This window comes from Periplaneta americana, chromosome 4 (genome assembly GCF_040183065.1).
Source record: "Periplaneta americana isolate PAMFEO1 chromosome 4, P.americana_PAMFEO1_priV1, whole genome shotgun sequence".
NCBI classification, from domain to species: domain Eukaryota; kingdom Metazoa; phylum Arthropoda; class Insecta; order Blattodea; family Blattidae; genus Periplaneta; species Periplaneta americana.
The window spans coordinates 21,449,327-21,471,166 of record NC_091120.1 but is presented as its reverse complement, the minus strand read 5'-3'; the positions used below and the strand labels follow the sequence as shown (position 1 = coordinate 21,471,166).

The 21,840-nt window shown below is 33.2% G+C and overlaps 1 protein-coding gene across 18 annotated transcripts in view; it reads left to right on the top strand.

The window, feature by feature from the left end:
* The window catches only part of DCTN1-p150 (dynactin subunit 1), a 100,231-nt gene that overhangs the window by 17,212 nt on the left and 61,179 nt on the right, over nucleotides 1-21,840 (top strand). For 5 of the 18 annotated variants that reach the window (XM_069822929.1, XM_069822919.1, XM_069822920.1 and 2 more), the window contains exons 6-7: nucleotides 7,273-7,296; nucleotides 20,537-20,660. In XM_069822929.1, coding sequence (XP_069679030.1) covers nucleotides 7,273-7,296; nucleotides 20,537-20,660 — 148 coding nt within the window. The remainder of the gene's footprint in view (nucleotides 1-7,272; nucleotides 7,297-20,536; nucleotides 20,661-21,840) is intronic. The other 13 variants (XM_069822937.1, XM_069822931.1, XM_069822933.1 and 10 more) reach the window with 5 other exon arrangements.

Genomic DNA, 21,840 nt, shown 5'->3' with positions numbered 1-21,840 from the left:
ATTGATTAACTAGCGGACTTACTCGTGTTAATTACGTAAGTCTGTGCTTTTTGTTTCCAAATACACAAACTACACCAATACATAAACAGATTACACCCAAAACTTCAGTAACACTGGAACTTGAAAACAACAACTCCATAAATTTCCTAGACATCACCATAACAAAAATTGACAACAAACACACCTTCAAAATATACAGAAAACCAACCACCACCACCACACACATACACAACACATCTAACCACCCCATACAACACAAACATGCTGCATTCAGGACAATGGTACACAGATTACTCAACATACCCATGAGCCAACAACACTACAATGAAGAAGTGAACACAATCAAATACATAGCACAAGAAAACGGTTACAATCCAAACATAATAGACAACATCATAAGAAAGACAAAACAAAAATTCAATTAACACAAAAACACAACACAAACACAAGAAATACAGCACACTAACATATGAAAACAAAAGCACACATAAGATCACATCTTCATTCAGAAAGCAGAAATACAACATAGCATACAGAACAGAAAACACACTACAAAGACATCTCAACACACAAAAAACACAAACAAATAAATACGACCACACAAGTGTATACAAACTCACATGTAATTGTTGCGACAAGTTCTACATTGGACAGACAGGCAGATCATTCCAAACACGCTACAAAGAACACATTAAAGCAATAACCAGAGGACACAATATATCTACATTCGCTAATCACATAACCAATGCTAACCATACATACAATAACATAAATACAGACCTGGAAATCCTACACATACAACCCAAGAACCAAAAACTCATCACACTAGAACAATACGAAATACACAAACACACTAAAACACACCCCGATCAAATTCTCAACACACAGATCAGTTTCAGTACATACACACTATTTGACTCCACTTTTCAACAATCAAACGCACCGACACAACAGGCAGAGAAGTTCGAGATGACGCCGAGATCTAGTAGGCTCTGAGGATGGTGTGATGAAGCACCGAAACAGCTGTAAGCTGCACAGACTTACATAATTAACGCGAGTAAGTCCGCTAGTTAATCAATTACTTAAATTCAAGTGTTAAAAGTAGTGTACGCAAGATTCAAACTGGGTTTAATAACCATCACAGTTGATAAAGCATCTTAAAATGAAGCAATAAAAAATAAATTCTTCGTGGAAGCTAGTGGAACTGTATTTCTGTCATTAACACTTATAATTATGCGTAGTCAATACATGTCTGCTGAATAATTAAGATGTTATCATTGCAATTTTATATTTGAAACTGTGGATAAAAAAATTTGTATATTTCGTGGAGGCTCTGATTTACATTGCACATAAATACATATTAACACGTAGGATTTGAACTATAATTATCCTTTTGGAGTTATTAGGGTCGTAAATCTTACTTTTTGGGAATGAAATTTAAATGTTATAATGTATACACACTGTTTCTGTAAAATTATTAGCTTTTATTGGAAGAACATTGTCTGCATGCATCATTCAATTTTACTATCCCTGTGTTCCTCGACTAAGTAACCCCTTTATTGAATTTAGATATTTGTATCCTATACATTGCTATCCTTGATATAGTATATTCTTAATTTTTTTAAATGTAACTATTTTCCATGAGCTTGCTTCATTATTGTACACTCTGTGTAACAAAAAGTGATCCATGATTTGTAAGGAAAATTATGGCTATTTTATGTTCAACAACAAATCCCACAATTTGGGACATCTGGCCGAAATCTACGGCTGACCACTAGGATCCAGAATACAAAGCAGAGTTTAAATGAAAAATACAATATGATTGTGGAGAGAATACGGAACAATGATAATTTTAAAAATAAAGTACAATTTGATTTCGGAGAAACATGAGATGAAAGTACATTGAAGAGTAATGAAATGAAGTGAAAAAAAAAATTATATAGTATTATACAAGTGATTGTGTAAAATGGATTATGAATCTCTCAATACCATTAGACAAATTTTGTTAACGTCCTCATTAGAATGGATTCGTAGAAGGAATTAACTGTGTTTCGTGGCAGTTAGTAGATCCATGATTTCTTGCACTTTCATCAGAATATGTGTGTGAATAATTGGCAGCACTTATGTCTAATAATGTTCAATTATGAACTACTTTTATGATGAATGACTTCATTACATGTAACAGTATTTAAGGAATTCTTTTGTCTCACTATTTACCTGCATACAAATAGTATAGATAATTGACACATTGAATGAAATTAAATTTTGAGCGATGTAGCAATGCTGTGTAATGCAACTGCCATGAATTTTAATCCTAATGTTTAAACTAGATAATCGTGGCCCTGGGGAATCGTGTGCTCTTAAAAAATTACAAGTACAGTACAATGGGTATATTTTAAATTTCAATAAGAACTATGTGAATGCATTTAAAAAAAAAAAAAAAGGAATATTTAGCATCTGCATCTGAATGAAATGACATTTGTTTTTCGTGAAACATTTAGTAATATGGAATTGCTATTGAAAAAGCATTAAATGAGGATTTATTTATAATCATGCTTCACTTATTGAAGATCGGAGTGTACAATTCAACAGTAGTGTCATTCATGTCCTTATATTCTTATGTATTTACATATATCAAGTATTTATCATTTCAGTGTTATTTCCAAGACTGTTTTAATCCTACTAATGTTTGCTTGAATTTCTTTGAACACATTATTTTAATCTCGTTTTTTCACCACTCGACCCAGTGTGTAGGTTTTATTGGATTGTTGAAAGAGGTTTTTATACTAGTCGTCAGTATTTTACTTAAAATATGGAAATAACAACATCGTTTCATAAAGTAAATGAGCTACTTTTTATGCTAATAAAATAAATTTTAAATTTATCGATAAATTGAATAAAAACATTTTTATAAATAAAATAAGAGACAAAAATGTAGATAGATAAATCATCTTAAAATACATGTTAAGTAAATACAACCAAATAAATAAACTATAAACCGAAAAAAAAAAAATTGAACTTGGAGTCTTGGACTGTATTGTTCGCATTTTTAACAACATAATGGTATGGCTGAGCACTATGACTTCTTATAAATTAAAATGTACCATCTTTCGTTGAAATATTGCTTTATTAAATTTTATTCCTTGAGAGTCGTATTAAAATAAGTGTCATTTTATAGGTTAGGATTAAATGGTTCCGTGTAATGCTTATCTATTAATATTGTATTGATATATGTAAATGTATATGTAATATGTAAATTGTAATATATCAATACCATATTAATAGATAAGCATTAGACGGACCCATTTAATCCTAACCTATTGTACTTTGCTTATCGGTCAAAACTTCAACAAAATGAAAAAGTGTCATTTTGTTACTGGTATTGAATTGTTGCTATCATGTCAAATCCTTTAAAAACAATACTTTAAAAGTGATAATGGCCAATAAATAAATAAAATGAAATTTAAGAAGTGTTAACAGCATACAAGCTCTGCATTACTATGTATGAAATATAACTTAGATTTAACACAGAAGTAATCATTTATATAATAAACCTTAAATTAATAATGTTTATTGCATGAATCAACAACCTCTGTGCATTGGATGGATATAACGGGGTGCATATATATATGTACATATGTTAGAATGTTATATGTATAATTATATTTCATCTCTTAAATTTTCTCTTCGAATGTTTACTATTCATACACTGTTTCTTGTATTCAGGATTTATTAATACTTTTGTAAGGTTAAAACATGAGGCCTTTAGGTTTTTATTTTCTTAAGTTACTTTCTAAAAATGTTTCTTGTATTATTCCTTGTGATATTTAAAGTTATATTACAATCGCCTGAAATATTCCATTATCCAGAATTCAGTAGTATGAAGAAGTATTTCTACAAGAATCGAAGAAGGGTAGTGGTATAATGAGATATTTACTTCGACTATGAGCCTTCTGTTGAAACTGTGTACATATACGAGTCTTGTTTGAAGAATATTTGAAATTTACCATTTATTTCTTTTCATTAGTATACACACACGAAATACTGTGATGTTACAGACGTTCTGTTATATTTACATAATTACTCCTTGACAAAGTTCTTGGTATTGGGAAAGTGTATTCCATTTTGGCTCTCTCGTTTTTCGAGAGCTCGTCAATTCGTATATACACAAAATGTATCATGACTTGTATTTGTATTTTTATAGAATTTACAATGGACTTCTAACACCTCAAATTTCTTTCCTCCTTTCTAATAGCAAAATTGAAATTTTCTTGAAACTGTCTCTGGTAGGTTATTTATTTCCCTCTGGTTCTAGTCCTCACGAGGAGGGCATTTTCTCATGGAATTTCGGCCAGTGTATGGGACTGGTGCTGACCCATTATCATGATGAATTTGGGAAGCTACAATGAAAAGCAAAGTACAGTTTCGAAAACTAGCTGTAATGGCTGTGGGGATCATTGTGTTAACCATGCATTACTCCCACCCTACTTTAATGATCGTTCACCTCATGCTGAGGCATGTGGATAAGGGCAGCAGCCAGTCTTGACACTCGATGGGCCATTGCGCCACATGATGATAATGATGGTTATTATTATTATTATTATTATTATTATTATTATTATTATTATTTTTTTTTTTTATTATTATTCACGTCTCATTTGGCATTCTTTTAACATTTTCGGTCCATATTTTCTCCCCTATTCTAAATAATAATGTTATAACTACTGTAAGCCAATTGTATTCAATTAGAATTAGAGTCTGGCTGGACGGAAGAGAAGGCCTACTGGCCTTAGATCTGCCAGATTAAATAAATAAATTATCATCATTATTATTATTATTATTATTATTATTATTATTATTATTATTATTATTATTATTATTCTAAATTTACAGTTCCTTAATGTACCACTACCCTTAACAGTATACACAAACAAACTTTGTATTCTTTTATATTACTTTACTTCTTTCAGTCTATTATCACTTATTAGTGTGAAACTAACGTAATTTTGATCAGTTGTAAAATATTATATACAATATAGTTAATTGGGTATTTATACAGGATGAATATAAACTCTACTGACAAACTTTCAGAGGTTGTTCAAGGATGTTTTCAGAGTGTTTTGATATGAGGAACTCAGGGTCTCCGATGGCTCATTGCCAAGTAATTTGATGTTGATCTCTTCGACCATGACAGATGGCGTTTCATGCAAATAAATTAATCAACTAAAGTACCCATTTCCTTTTAACTGCTGTAATATTATTTGTATAGAAACAAATAAACCATAAATTACAGTAAAAAACAAATTACATGAATTAATAAAACAACTAAAAGACAGCCCTTCATAGAATCGTCGTGCCATTCTTCCATCACTTCCCATGGAACAATACACGACGTGCATTTCGAGTAACTCTGCATCAGTAAACCCATCCATACCATATCACTCCTACACCAACACTGCAGAAACAGAACAGGACTGTTAGAGTTCAAGAGGATCAATGATTATAGGAACTGTACAATGGCATTACCCCTCTTACTTACCCCTTCTTTTCCCTACTTGCTGGTCAATAAGACTCTGAATAAAGTGTGAGCTACGTTTTGTTTGCAAACACTACACTCATTCCGTATCAATAGATATAAAGGCAGTTGAGGTTACAAAACGAACAAAATACAATTACTCGGTAATGAGCCAATGGCGATCCTGGTATCAAAACACTCGGCAAACATCCCTGAAAGTTTGTCAGTAGAGTTTATACTCGCCCTGTATAAAAACTTTACATTTGGAGGAACATTTTCATTCTGTGGATTGTACTTCTGGAAGTTTCCCGTTTTTAATGTAATTTGATCTAGTAGGTAATACCCCTTAGTTACTAAAATATTCAATGTTTGTTATTATTAGCAAAATAAACATTTGAAGGGTACAGAGAAAAAACGAACAGAGTCACAATTTTCTTAGGGTGATGTCATCATCTAATTCAGTATATTACTGCAAAATTTATTGCTGTTTCTAATGAAAAAGTAGGAAAGGATGATTGTATACGTAATGATAATTCTCCTTCACCTGTTTTGATAAGAAAAACACATAAATTTTGCAATAATATACTAAATTAAATGATGTCGTCAACCTTATGAGAAATGTGACTCTGTTCGTTTTTTCTCTGTACCCTTCATTTGATAAATTGTGTGTGGTTAAAATTTTATGTTGTTTTGGAAACTAAGCTATATATTTAATAATATTCCTATGACAGTAAAAGCTTTGTTATCCACTGTATTTTGCATATTTAAATTTAAAATTCACTATGTACAATATACAGAGTGATTTCAGCTCCTAAGAGAATTCTGTGAGAGGTTATAGGAAACTGAAGTTGAAACAAGACATTTATCGAAACTAATTTTATTTGTACCTTGACACATGTGAATCTGGAGTGTATAATTTTATACTTCAATACTGGTATTGTAAAATTCAGGTAGCAGTTAGGATTACATTAAATTACGGTACATTTTCTGCTTCAAAATATCTCCATAATCATCTTTGGAAATGTCCCTTTGGGGCTTTGGATCACTCTGTACATTTATCATACATTTGATCCGACGTTAATTTTTTCATCAGAGCATTCTTTTCTGATATAACTGCTTTCATGTGAGTACATTTTAAAATTCTTTTCATTTTCGCTTGTTTATATATAGCTTACTGATTGCGGTACATTAATACAAGCTTCATATTACTAAATTACAGTAATGCTAAAGTCCTTACTATAATAATTGCAATATCAGCTGTAAGCTGCCTTAATTCAGCTAAGAGTATTATGACATAAATATTTTATTAATTAAATATTGAATAACATAACTTTTACTGTGCTCAGTTTTTGCATCCAGTTTTATATATATGATTACTGTAAAAAGATTGTGAACTTTGAAATGTAGTCACTATTGTTTCTCTCTTATGCACAAAATCTATATTCTTATGACGCAGCTGTTATGAGATACTTCGTGGCTTTCCTCAAACCCATGTAGATCGCATTTTGTTATTTATGGATTGTAAATTAAAACAGCATCATGGAGCAATTTGTGGAATAATACTTTGTAACATATAGTAGCAAGTACTGTTTAAGATCTATACTTGTGTGTACTTCAGAGGGCCCTGAATATAAATGTTATCTGTTGACTGGAACATACTGAAGTAGTACTTGTAATTTTTCTCTTTGTTGTAGTATATTTTACTTGTGTTAGTAAATTTATTCTGTTTGGTTTCAATGTTGGTAACCATCTTGCAGGACAATACCTGGTCGGAAAACCAGGTAAGACTGTCCTCCAGTGTTTGTATGTTCCAAATGAAATGTTGTTTACCTGATGTTTATAAATCACATAGTAGCACTAGACAAATCAGTACTGGGCCTTGGAATACCCCCCCCCCTCCCCCAATTATTATAATTTGCAGGATAATGGTGAAAATCCATGGCTATAGAAAGCTAACTACATTTTGTAAACTGCTTCATTGATAAATTTAATTTCTTAGGAAATCCGAGAAATCCCCATTTTATTCAATTAATTCCTGCATGTACATTGGGACGATATTGAGAATTATCCAATTTCTGACTATCTGATTTAGAAAATTGGAAGGTATCATCAGCGTATAGGGAATTATAAGTATGGACACTGCTTGTCGGTACCTTTGATGTAGCAGTGACTGATTTCAGTAACCTTCAAATCAGCTCAACCTCCTTCAGTGTGAGATTCTGATTTTTCCCTAGAGTTGGTGCTGACATCACACGAGCTATAGTCCCGTCGCTCTAATTTCTGGCAGCCAATCACGTTGCAGGTCGGCTACATTTAAACGTGTGCGTCTTGTGATTCGCTGATGATGACGTCATGCATTTCCTAAAGCTCGATAAATACTTAATATAATCGCCCGCCATTTTGACTCTTTCGTTGGCGTTCGCAGAAAGCACATAAGGACGTTATTTGCTGCTCAATTATTTGCTCAATTACAGTGCGTTTGATTTATTGTTATAGGAGTTATGACATGATAATGTTTAACGGTTCCTCATCTGGTAGCTAGGCAACGAAAGAACAAAAATGGCGAACGATACTACCTACCTAGGCTTTATAGAGCCTTCAGTTCCTAAGACGTAAGCAAAGAGGAGGAGTCGCGCCGGGAATAACAGTGTTGCGACTATAGCAGTCGACACAGCAGGAATATAATAGGCACACAATTAATACATCTGGGTACATTATGTACTCGAACTAAATTGGACCATGAAATAATAAATCCGTCATTACCTGCAATGTCTAGACTCTAGAGTTCCTTTATAATGAGAGTTGAGACATTGACCCCATGAACAATTAAAATATGTAGTGATTTGAGATAGGCAGGGCATGTAGCACGTATGGGCGATCCAGAAATGCATATTGTTATTTATTTATTCTGTTGTAGTTAAGGCCTTCAGGCTTCTCTTCCACACTACCAGAAATACAAATACAATAATAGAAATAAAAAGAAAAATCACATTATAAACACAGTAAAGCCACACAAAAATATAAACAGGTTGCAGGCACACAACTTTGAATGAGTGATTAAGTATTGTAATTAATTATATCCTAATTAATTAACGAACATAAACAAGAAACTTGAGCGTATAGAATGTTAGAGGGAAAATGACCTTTGGGGAGGCCGAGACGTAGATGGAAGGATAAAATTAAAATAGATTTGAGGGAAGTGGGATATGATGTTAGGGACTGGATTAATCTTGCTTAGAATGGCGGGCTTATGTGAGGGCGGCAATAAACCTCCGGGTTCTCTAAAAGCCATTTCTAAGTAAGTAATGATTTAATACAGTAGAACTTGGTTATAACGACATCCAAGGGACCTTGAAAATTATGTTGTTATAAACGAGTGTCGTAGTAACCGAGATTCATATTATCAGTTTAGTGAGGTGGAAAATGAAAAATTATAAACATAATTAGGCTTATTTTAGATTTATGTATTCACTTTTAAGCATACCATGAACACAATAAAATACATGTACAATTATAAATACAGTATTCTGTATTAAAACAGTTTGTTCAGTACTCACAAAACTTATTTACTAAGGACTGAAGTAATCAGTCATTTTACTCTGTTGTCTCCTACTTGCCCAATATACACTTTCTAAATTAAATTCTATGTTCATTATTTCAGTTGCAATTTCACTGCTCCTTCTCCTAGCTTTATACTCCCTCCTCTAGCTTCATAGAAATGTTCATAATTCTAATGGCTTCTAAAATGTCACTCACTTCTTTTACTGGCCATACTGCGTGCACTTAGTGAAAATTTCCTATTGAAACTGACCGCATGCAGGTACCATTAATACTGCATGAATTCGGGCAGGTTACAATGGGATGGGGAATCTGCCTGCATTCCAGAGGTCTATGACAGAAGGGGACAGTAAAGAATTTGCCAGATTTCAGCAAAATATTTCTTAAAATACTTTGGTTCTTAGAAAATTGTATTCCAAACTGAGGTTGAAAATGAAGTTATATGCGAGGTAGACGCATATACGTTTGTCGTATTAAGCAAGGTAGAAAAGCTTATGTCTTATGGGGAATTAGTTGGGACCACAGAATATTTGACGTTATGGGCGAGGTGTCGCACAAAACGAAGTCGCTATAACCAAGTTCTACTGTATTACTAATAATGGAAAAACAAAACTCTTATCAGAAGCAAAACCATATATTGTATACAAATATTAAACGAATTTTATACATAATTGTATAATATATTATTTTATAATTTTATATATTTACAGTTAGTTTGTCACTGAGAAATGAGTAGCTTAATATCAAAGACGGACATCTATCATCTCCATAGTTTTGGTCTAGAGACAATTTTTTAATTCACAGTGTTCTTTGTAATATTTAACACAATTTATTTTATAAATATAGTGTTAGAGTTTGCATATGGTTTCACTATAACTGGAAAGAGCACGAAAAGTTGTATAAAAAACCACAGCTATCTAAATTTCGATTGAGGTCAGATGTCCGTCTTTGATATTAAGCTACTCAAATAAAGAAAAGTTGTTAACTTGAATTTAATGAAAGCAAAGCAATTACTGGATTATGCAACAAGTAGAATCCTGTGTCTCAACTCTTATATTCAATTATTATCGAGGAACTCTTGCATGTGCTCGATTACACTAACCTCTAGTGCTTGAAAGTGGAACTAAACGCTGACGGAGCACATGTACACAGATAAACAGAGCAGGAAAATTCGCTCTGTGTCCATTCTATATAATCCCTATTCGCTGGTGCCATTTTATGACCCAAAACGTAAACTGTTCATATAAATGTGGGTGTATTCATAAACATTAAATATAATTCATTCTACGCATTTGTTATATGAACCATTTCGTTCTTTGGGCCATAAACTTTAACCCATAAAATAAATAGATGTACCAGTACGTATGTATTTTCCTGTAGTGAACGTTATGGTTATTAGAGAGTATCCTGCACATCATAGAAATAAGTATATTTATTTTTATGAGATGAAGAAAGTTTCAAATCACTTCCCACATACGATATTTTAGATACTGCTGTTTTCACGTTGATTTCTCACATAATGACTATGTTTAAAATGTTTGGTTCAAATTAAAACCATATGATTCTCAATTTTACTTGTAATTCGAACAGAAGATCTTGATTTAGCATTTCACTTGGTGATTTCATTCTCCACTTATAATTAAATAATTGTTACATAATATTGGGATCATTACAGGAACTAGTGTCTCTAATGCTAGTTGTTTTGACGTTCATAATTATAATAAGTTAACCAACATATGAATTATCTCAATTACCTTTGGACAGGAAGATCTGTATTTTACTTAAAATATAGGTTTGCATTTCCAAAATCCTCTGCTACGAAATAAAAACTTTGTTTTCTCAGTCTTGTGAAAACTTCTTGGGACAGCAGTATATTCAACAACTTAATATTAATTCACTTATAAATATAGGTCCGTTAAATCGAGGGTTTACTGTATTTAAACTTTCATTATTTCTATAAATTTGCCTGCAGTGAAACTGTTAGTATTATTGTATATCACTCGTTCATGAAATTTTCCTGAATGATAAAACTATTCATAATATATTTAGTGTAATTCTTCAGCAAGAAGTGCAATCAGGATGATGATGTAGCGCAGACTGAACGAAATCAAGCCGTTTCTATACTTTCATCATATTTATGGTGCATCAAATTTAAGTCTTTCAGTAATCTCTTGATTATTGTTGTAAGATTTAAATAGTTCACCATTATTAAATGCTACAATTTATAAGTTTGTAAATAATATTTTCATTAATTTTTTCTGGATTTTTTAATATACTCATATGCATGTTGACATGAAGTGAGGAGCATCGTTTCAAATCATATTATGTCCCAAAAACAAAATTTTACAGGAATAACGAAAAACTGATTACTCCTAATGCGGGTAATTTTTCACAAAATGAAAAAAGTGAAGTTATTATACTTGAGGCGTACTTCAAGAAACTTGGAAAAAATGAAATCACTTTTCAATTGTGTTCTTCAAATTGAAGGAAAATGTGTTGGACATAATACGTTTTGATTCAATAATTGTACAAATGTTCGTAATTAAAAATTCTTAATGAGGCAAATACATAAAATAACCAATCATTATTGTTATTATTAAAGAATAACATTATTTGTTAATATAAAATTACAATTTCCACATTGAACATTTTGATATACAGAGTGTTCATAACTTCTTCCTGCTGTCAAATGTCTTTAACGAGACAAATGAATGCATAAAAACCATTATTATTGTTATTATTAAATAAAACATTATTTTATTAATAAAAAAATAAATATATACATTAAACAAATTTTATGTAGGCCAACAGGGTGTTCATAACATCCATCCGGCTGAATTCATGGCGTTTGATTATTTTTCACATTTTTTTCGAATCATCCTTCTTCTTCTAAGCAGCCGCAAGTAGCCATACTACCATCATCCTCATTGCCAGTTACCACAGTAACTGCATCGATAATGATACCATAGAAATCTAAAGCTTCACACAATTGAAATAAGCAGCTTTTTTTTAACTATCCCTTTCTGCCATAAGTTACTATAGGTCATAGAACGAAATGAAACAGTAATTTTACATTTTAAAAATTCGAGGGTAGATTTCAGCCCATTTCCCTTCTCCGACATTAACCCCATGCCTATGAATTGGTAAATACCCTGATGCGTGAGAATGAGATGAAGACCTGAAGATTTGAATGTTGACTTAGTATTGTATTAAATTAAATGAAAATTATAGGATTTCTACATTCATTAAAATATTGCCGGGGTGGTATAATTGTTTGAAGTGGGTCTCATAATCCCTGCATTCTTCATTAAAATCTATTCTTTACGTACCTTGCCTCAGATTTCAGTTTATGTGCATGGTTTGCTTCTTTCGGCGTCATCCTGAACTGTCACCTACAGTAGTTTCTTGGTCCAAACTGGAAACAACTTCCATTACACACAGCTCACGAGAAAAAGATTGTGTTGTCCGTATTGAATGTGTAGCATTGTCGAAAGAAGTGGGCCAGATCTAAAGTATAACTAACATAAGAAAGTAATTAATTAATTAATTTCATTTATACCAATTGTATAACATGAATATTGGACGTAATACGATATGAAACAGACACTATAAAGGTCTGAATACGATTTGAAACAACCGCTAGTTTTAAGCAGTCATTTACACTGTTAGCGAATACAGTCAAAGTTCACAGCATGAAAGAGCGCATCCAAAACTATACGAAAATGTATCAAACTCAATTTTGTCCACCAGTGGACTTAATACAATTTGAAACGATGCTCCTCAGGTGTAAGATTTCTGTTTTTTTTTTAGGTATTTTTGAAGACTTTGCTGTGCATGAACATTACGTATCTTTGTAATGGAATTAGTATGGTTATGAAGTGTTGCTTTGTTTCTGACGTCTGTCTCGTCTCAGAATAATCTTGCACTTCAGCAGGGTCATTAAATGAAGTATTACTTTATGGTGGCAATCTAATCATGGTTGCCCTGTACTGTACATATTTCCAAAGGTACGAATTGTTCACATAAGTTGGTTGACTTCCAATATTCACGAAGAATAACATTCGTTGAAATAAGCAGAGAAAATAATAAATTCATTGAATTATAAAGAATACTAAATCTGTAGTCGCACTTTTAGCTGGATAGCCTTAGATCTGGGCTGAAATCGTGATGAGTTCCTAGTTGAATTTCTAGTGGAAAAAAAAAAAAAAAAACTACGTTGGGGCAAGTTTGTCAGAATATTCCCATTTCCCTGCAATAATGTCACCATTCCTTCATATAGTATCATTTATAAAACGAAATAAATGGGCAAAGTTGTACTAGCACAATAATGTGCCCATGGATCAATGGCATATAACACTACGATTCATCCATGAAGGGAATAGTTCTTGTGAGTTTGATCCAATGGTTCTGTGGGTGTAGGTGTCACCCATACCTGTGCACATATATACAAATAATTCAGTCAGAAAGTAAGCTTCCGAACTCAGTTACAAGTTTTAGTAATTTTTACCGAAGTACTGTACTTATCTCTTATTGTATTCTTATACTGTTTTCCTGGTTGTGCGCTTCTCTGTTGATACACTTTAAGTGAGAGATTATGAATGAAGATCTTGTTGGTAGAGAAATGTATACTTGCTATGCAGCCATTTTCTCGCTTCATGCATGATATCTGACTCTAATAACTCACCTTGAAGGTGATTTTTCATGTTTGGTTATGCAACCTTAACATTTTTACAAGCCACCGGCGTGGCTCAGTCTGTTAAGGCGCTTGCCTGCCAGTCTGAAGATGTGCTCGGGCGCGGATTCGATCCCCTCTTGGGCTGATTACCTAGTTGGGTTTTTTCCGAGGTTTTCCCCAACCGTAAGGTGAATGCCAGGTAATCTGTGGCGAATCCTCGGCCTCATTTTGCCAAATACCATCTCGCTGTCACCAATCTCATCGATGCTAAATAACCTCATTGTTGATACAGCGTCGTTAAATAACCAAATTAAAAAAAAATTACAATCAATTTCATAATCCTTGAACAAAGTAACATTTTATCTGTTGCATACCAGTAAAGCAGTAAGTATAAGAAAATGGAAGAGAAATGGGTTCTGTATCTCAAATCTTAAAAAAGTGCCGAGTATATTTTCTGAGCTCCTCATTCGTGAGTAAAACAAAGATGTTAGGTATGTCGAGAATCTTAGCTTCCATTGTTTAAGAGCCAAGCATTTTTTAAAATGAAATCCACAGGTCCAATTTCTGAGCATTCGCATTGATTTCAGAATTCCTCCCAGACAGTAATTTAACCCTGAAAAATGAGCATATGTCCGGGAAAATGAGGACATAATTACGGGAATCCTACAAAAGAAAAGACTAGAAATGTAGAATTTTTACTTCATAATGTGCAGCAACGAGGATTTTGGACAGTTAGAATTTAAGATATCAGCTTTAATTAATGCATTGTGAGAACGGTCTTCAACCTTCATGTCCAATAAATGAAGGAATTTCTTGAATTAGTCAACAAGGGCCTGTGTCATTCAGTTGAGAAGTGCGTATTTACAATTGGATATTGTAAATACTTGAACTTATAATTGGAATATGAATTTAATTTTAGCAATATTGTAAGTGTTGCATGTAGATGGAAAATGCTTAAGAATAAACCATAGCTGTTGCCATTGTTATGCTTGCTCTTTATTTGCTATATGAGCTTGATTAAACATTGATATAGGCTGAAATGAAAATACTTACAGCAAGTTTGCCTGCCTTACATACACAGTTTACATTATTGTAACAAAGTCGTTTGTTTATAGGTATAACTTGTCTACATGTAAGTGATAGTTTTCAGTTTTTGTATAGTTGTAATTGCTAGAAAGTTTATAAGTGAACTTCGAACTAGAGGAAGCGCAAAGAAAGCTTGCCCATTTGACTGATGTGCAGAGAACGATATTCGGTCCTCGTGCCGCCATGCTCGTTACAGAGCTGCTATGAATCACCTAATGCTGATTACAGGGCGCATTCGAAAGCGCGGTCTTGAACTGTTCGTATCGTGGAGTGTTGCTGTGCAGAGCGGATAGAAGCTAGCGTTTGGGTTACATATTCTGCGTTTTCTCCCTGATATCAGGAGTTTTATGTACCGGTAGTTCAAAGTGTGTTTGTTAAATAACAAAGTTCTGTATAACATTCTATGTTCTTAACAATGCCCCCCGTTTCGCTCTAAATTAGGAAGTGCTAATAAAACGTTACACAGTCAAACTAGGGAATTATTTATAACGTTCATAAATTTATGAAAAACGAAACAGGCTCCACTCGTAACATAAGGAGTATATACAGATTAAAATAAACCGACCATAATACCCTAGTTATCGGAATATTTTAACCACATAGTATTAGTGTTTCATTACAACGTCAAATATCAATTATTACACGATTACATATTCTTATATCTTCGTCATTTCATTCACTGATTTTATATGTAAAAAAAAATTCGTGCTTCTGTATTTTCAACAATGTTATGTTAATAGTTACTCTGCAACTAGGTTTAGGTTACGTTACATGTGCTGTGATAAATCTCACTCGAAACATCAAGCCAGAAGACGATTGAGAACTGTCGACAGTTTGCCAATCGAATCGAAGCGAGGTCAAGTGCACCCAATGTTTCCGAAAGTTCGCGCAGCTTACCGTGGCAAGCTCTTCTTGCGTCTACTCTACCCCTTTATTATGTTTGAAGTTACATTGTGGATTTAAACCAACTCTTTAAAAAGTTTAAATATATCGATGATGCCGGATACTCTATATGCATTTCATAGTGATAATGTTACGAATGTTTTTATTGTTATGTATTTAATTCATTTTAATGCAACCATTTTTCCTTTACTGTCTTCCTGTCTTTACATCAAGAATTTATTAATTTTAGTGTAGATTGGTAGGCAGTAGGGACAGTTGAGTGAGGTTGGTAGTTATTATTGTTAGTACTACGATTATTATTTTACTTTTATTTTGTCTACCACGACACATTAATGTATATGCAGTATAGTAAAACTGAACTGCTACAAGGTTCGGGATTATGTGTGCAGTGATATGAAAAGTAAGTTGTTACAGTGGTCTTCTTGTAAATATTGTATATGTTACATAATATTTGAAGTTGTTACAGTTGTTTACATGTTTTAATTTATATAATTTTTCTGTTCACGGAAGAATATTCTCATGACCAAAACACACAGTTTGACACTCTCGTAGTAAATATCCTGAGTCTGTTACCTACTTATACAAAGTAATCCCAGTTAAATATACCCTTTCTCCAACATTGTCCAAAGTAACACATTTAAGTCATCTTGGTTACTTGTATGTGTTCCAAATCATTAAAGATAGTTTCTTCTCAATACACATGTTATACAGGGACATCATTTTATTTTTACTAACATTTTTAATATTAACCTGGCTATACCTTTGGATTAATGAGTGAGAACCGAAAACACCATTTGCTACCTCCTTCCACGACTGGAGTTCGATGATACTGGCGTAAAATACAAACAAATCACTTTACTACGTACAGGAGGGAAGAAAAGTAGTTCATCCATTTACGTAAAGTAGGAAGTATCACGATTTTGAGTGTGATAATTTTCATTAGGTTTTTGTTTAATCAAAATACAGTACAGTATTAACAATAATTTTTTTTACTCACGAACTGAGTTATCCATGTGGACGTATTCATTATGCAGTGTATATTATACTGTCTACAGCACATTAGCGTACAATATAGAGAATGAAGTTAAAATGAAAAATAATCATAATATGGATATTTAAACACATTTTTTAAAATGGTGGCCGTTCATTTCGATACAGGCTTCAGTTCTTTTGTGCCTATTATCGCGCTATAGACTATGGCATCTAATTCCAATGACCAGTTTCGTCCTTCATACTTAGTAACCCATGTTGAAATAATTCTGTACCTACTCTATAAAAGAGTACCGGTACCTTACATACTGTAAATTCAGTCTTCACTTCTGCCCGACCTGCACAGATAAAATTACTCAGACATGCTATCTACTGTCTGTCCAAGTGGTTATGTCGCAGGATCGTAGAAAGGGGGTAGTTAATTACTTAACGAGGCCCTTTTATTCAAGTTATTTTAAACAGTTGTATAATAGTACAACAGAAATTGATGTTTTCGGAAAAGAGCCAAGACAGCCCGGCCACTAGCCCTGCGAGTAAAAGTAGGTGGGGGAAATCGGGCAAACGGACGACAGTACCTGTGCGTAAATATGATCCAATATTGAAAGCTCTTTCGTCATAGGAAAATGCGAACATATTTCTGAAACGTACTATACTCACTAACTCAGTACTATATGCGACCTTGGTTCTGTGTGGAGGACAGTTGGAACTTCATTAGTAGAAGGGATGGGAGTGAAGTACATACAAAAACTCAGGTACAATAAAAATTGAAGTAAAAATAAAGTGATGTTCCTGTATTACAGTAGATTATACCAATAATCTATACATAAGTATTTCTGTTATAGTAACCATTTATGAATGTATATTTCATATTGTGGATATTTTATATTTCCTTATAAGTCCCTCACCAAGAAGTCAGTTCTTTTGGAGCTATTTTCTTCCACAACATGGTATACAGGGTGGAGGTGATATTATTGTTCAGATTGAAGGGGTAAATAGACATTGAAATAAATGAAAAACTTATTAAGCATTTTGTAATTAAGTTAATACTAATCAATTAAAAAATTACGCTGAAAGTCTGTGTAGTTTGGGAACAACACGTCACTGGCTCATGTACAAAAACACACACACACTCAGTCTGGACGGCAGAGTTTCGTCCCTTAGTCACTCGAGTAGAGTTCCCTGACATCCTAATGGCAGGAAGTAATGATACGTGTTAATTTTTTATTTAATTTGCAAGAAACCCGTCCATTTTGTTGAAAACTACAAAGGGATAAGTCATTTCTTATCAATTTCTTTAATGATAAGAGTAAAAATCAGAATTGTACAGGGTAGTACTTACCAAGTATAACAGTGTTAAATTTAGGGGGAAATTTTTTTTTTTCTGAAAAAAGTATTCATTTGGGACTAATATGGTATTGAAATTTTTTGTTGTACTCTATCCAGGGATAATCTGTTAAAATCTACACATTATATTACTCGCATAGCTACTATATATACAGTAGCGTATTTGCTCGCGCAATTTGCGCACTTTTTAATTAACTTTGGCCACTGAAAAATTGAGGTGTGTAAAATGTGCGGATTTTTCAAATAAGAAGTACTGTTCTAAGTTCTGAGCTGCACGATTGCCGAACTGTTCCGCGAAACTTATCACTTTCAATTTAACTTATATGACGTGGTGTAATTGTTATTTTTCTTTCCCATCTTGAAATACTGTATAAATACAAGTGCACATTAGAAGTGTTGAAAATCAACTGAAGTACAAGTATTTACGGTAGGGCTAATTTTCTATACCGGTAACTTGTCTCTACCAAGGACAAGCATTGTTAAAGTAGCGGGACTTTGGGGTTTCTTTCTGAAGCAGGTACTTCAGTTGCTGGTGAATGACCTACGATGGACTGTAGGAAAGGAAAATCCCTACTACACTGAAAAAAATATGTACGTAATCCCTACTACACTGAAAAAAAATATGTACGTAAAATGTGTGCGCAAAATACACGGAGCAAAAATAAAGTTCAAAATAATCCCTTAAAAATTAGGGTGCGCAAAATACACGGGGGCGCAAATTACGCGAGCAAATACGGTATAACCCCGCTAATACGTTCGTCAAGGGACTGTGATCTTAAAGCGTTACAAGTGGGGCAGCACTATAGACGGGAAATGATTTATGAAATGGGAAAACAATTTAGACACTATTTCATAGGAAACATAGGCTATAGTTTACCGTGCATTAGTTACATTGCGAAATTCACCACTTTCTCGAGCCACATAGCGCACTGACCTTTCAGGGCTGGCCATCATCTTTTCAATCACATCTATTGAATGCTCTCCATCAGTAGCAGATTTGGGACAAAAGATAAAGAATTCTAGCGGCAAAAAAAGGGAATATGTATTGCCAACCTAACAGTACAAATGAAAATGGTCACTCAGATTACGGATATCTTGAAGGGAACACATCATTACGTTACTTTGCACAATAATTATTTCAGTTATACAATTTAGTAATGTTTCCCATTTGTTAACTGACTTCTGTGTCACACAGTATAGGAAATGTCCAGGGACTGTGTAAAAAGAGCATAATGAACGGGATAGCATTATAAGAGGGAGCGTATTAACGAGGTTTTACTGTATTGAGAAAGTCTTCAAAACCAGCCATCTTCAAATTTAGTGTCGTTATTTTTTTTAAGTTCAGAATTAGAAAATTATTAATTTGTAATATACTCGTTTATTACATAAATAATATGTTTTATTGAGTACTGGTATTTTGAGCATCAGATAGTTTATTAAGGATTTTCATATCATTTTATCTGAACAAGAATCCTCTTGGCATTATTACTCGATTTATTTTCCTCTACTTCTGTTTCTGTCTTCATCCTTCTCTATTTGTACATATTTCTAATCTCTGTGCATGTTCGCGTCCTTTTTTAGGACTTTGAATAACTAAAGCTTATTTATCTTTACATACATACATACACACATATCCAACAGTATCCCTCTTTTACAAAAACAATTACAAGGCAGTGTTGCTTAAAGTAAGCCTTTTATTGCCTGTTATTTTATCTGAAGTACTTTCGATTAAAAACAGGGTCTTGCTACTTCTTACTCTTTCTGTCTTGCTACGTGTTTGTCTCTATCTTTATCATCTCTTCCCCTATTTAGTTTTTAAAAATATGTAGACATTTTAAAATAATTTTTATAAATTCGTGTTTTTCAATAAGTTTGAAAAAATAATTCCGTTTATTCTTTAAAGATTGATAGAATAGATTAGAATTTTAGATAAAAGGGAAGCATATAGTATACGTAATTACGATTTTTAGAGTTAAGTAATGGTATATGATTAAGAGTGAATATCATAGTTACTACCCAAATATAAAACAATAAATGCAAAGTTTGAAACAAGTCGCTGTTACATACATTCTGTCTATGAAAAAAGAGAAAAGTTGAATTTGAATTGATTTTCAGAGTGTAAAAAGTGAGATATCATTTCCCTTGTATTCACTGATTTACTAAAGTTAACAGTTTATTTTCAAGAATAATAGGTATTGTAGTAATTAGCAATCAATAGTACAACGTAAGTACCTGCATGTCTTGTGTTCGTTAGATTTCAATTACCTTTCAGTGCAGTAACGTGTCACCAACAGTGCTCAAAATGAATATTTTGCATTCTGAAAAAGAGTAAAACATATTCTGCAAAAGAAAATATATAACTATAAAATTTAAACTTTTGTATACGTATTTCATGAGTGCCAAAAAAAGAAGTGATGAAAAATAAAATATTTATATCTTCCTTATTCAAAAAATATCATTTTCAGCTCAAGATTGTCTCTTGTTAGCAGCCGCAGTCAAGGAGATTTCCTGGGGAAAGATGACGGTAAAGAACTGTCCACTCCACAACAAACTTCTGAGCCAACTTCAAAGAGGGCTTCATTCATAGAGGTATCATTAGCATCCATTTTGTTGTGTGATGCAGTGTTGCTTGGTATGAGTTTGTGGTTGTCTTTAGCTGTAGTACATGTTTTATTTTTATTTTTATTTATTTTTTTTTTTTTAGATATTTCTAATAATATTTTTAACCTGAAGCCTTAATTGAATTATGAATAATCGTTTTCTCAATACTTTGCCTTTCAAGGCTGAACTAATACGTCTGTACACTACTGCGTGTTCATTTCAAAGTGTGTCATGACGTCACTGTTGTTGGGTCACCGATTTGAAGCAAGTTTCAGCTTATATGTCAGAGAAGTTGCCTATTATTTAAGGCGTTCTTCAATCTGAACTTGAGAACGTGTATGGTATAACTTAAACGTCGTAGCAACAGATGGCAGTCTGTACTGTCTGTGTGCTACCATAACCTCTTTCGAACTGTGTTTTGCGCTGGCAAGTCGTACACAGGGTATTTGTTATCATCGGTTGCGTACGGTAACATTCCACAGCACAAATCAAATGCTCCGTGTCCATGTTGACCGTCGAAGTTAATGTCAACAAATACGTAAGTAATCGTCTTAACCCTCTCCCCATTATCCCGACAGTACGTATTTCCAAACAGTTCACATTCCTGCCACTACCGGCATTACCGTATGTATCGGTACGTACTCTTCAGAATGAACGCCGTACTTGCTAGGCAACTTCTCTGCCTCATAGGTTATACACCTCTGCGGAAGTGTAGGAAGATTGAATTCTCTAGACTCATCGGCTAGCCACATGACGGCATACAATGAGCCATGACACACTTTGAACTGAACACCCAGTAGTTTTCCATGTAGCAGTTCCTAGATGCACAATTTGTTTTCGTTCGCAGACTGACTCAACTTTAGAACCCATAACTTTAGAACTAATTTTTTATAAAAATTCTTATAAACTTGTCACGTTAAGTATGTGTATACTGAAATTGCCTTCTGAATTTATGAGAAGCTATTTCTTAGTGAAATAAGTAATACATAAATATGCAGCTTAGCAATACCACTCTGATTTCAGAATTTCATCAGTTATTTTTTAGGCTCGTAGATGAGATCTAAATTAACGTTGCCAGTATTAAATAAAAGTTTCTCGGTTAAATGTTATAGAAAATCATAGTATTAAAATATTGGCTGTAAGAGAGAACATTCCTGTAGCACACTTT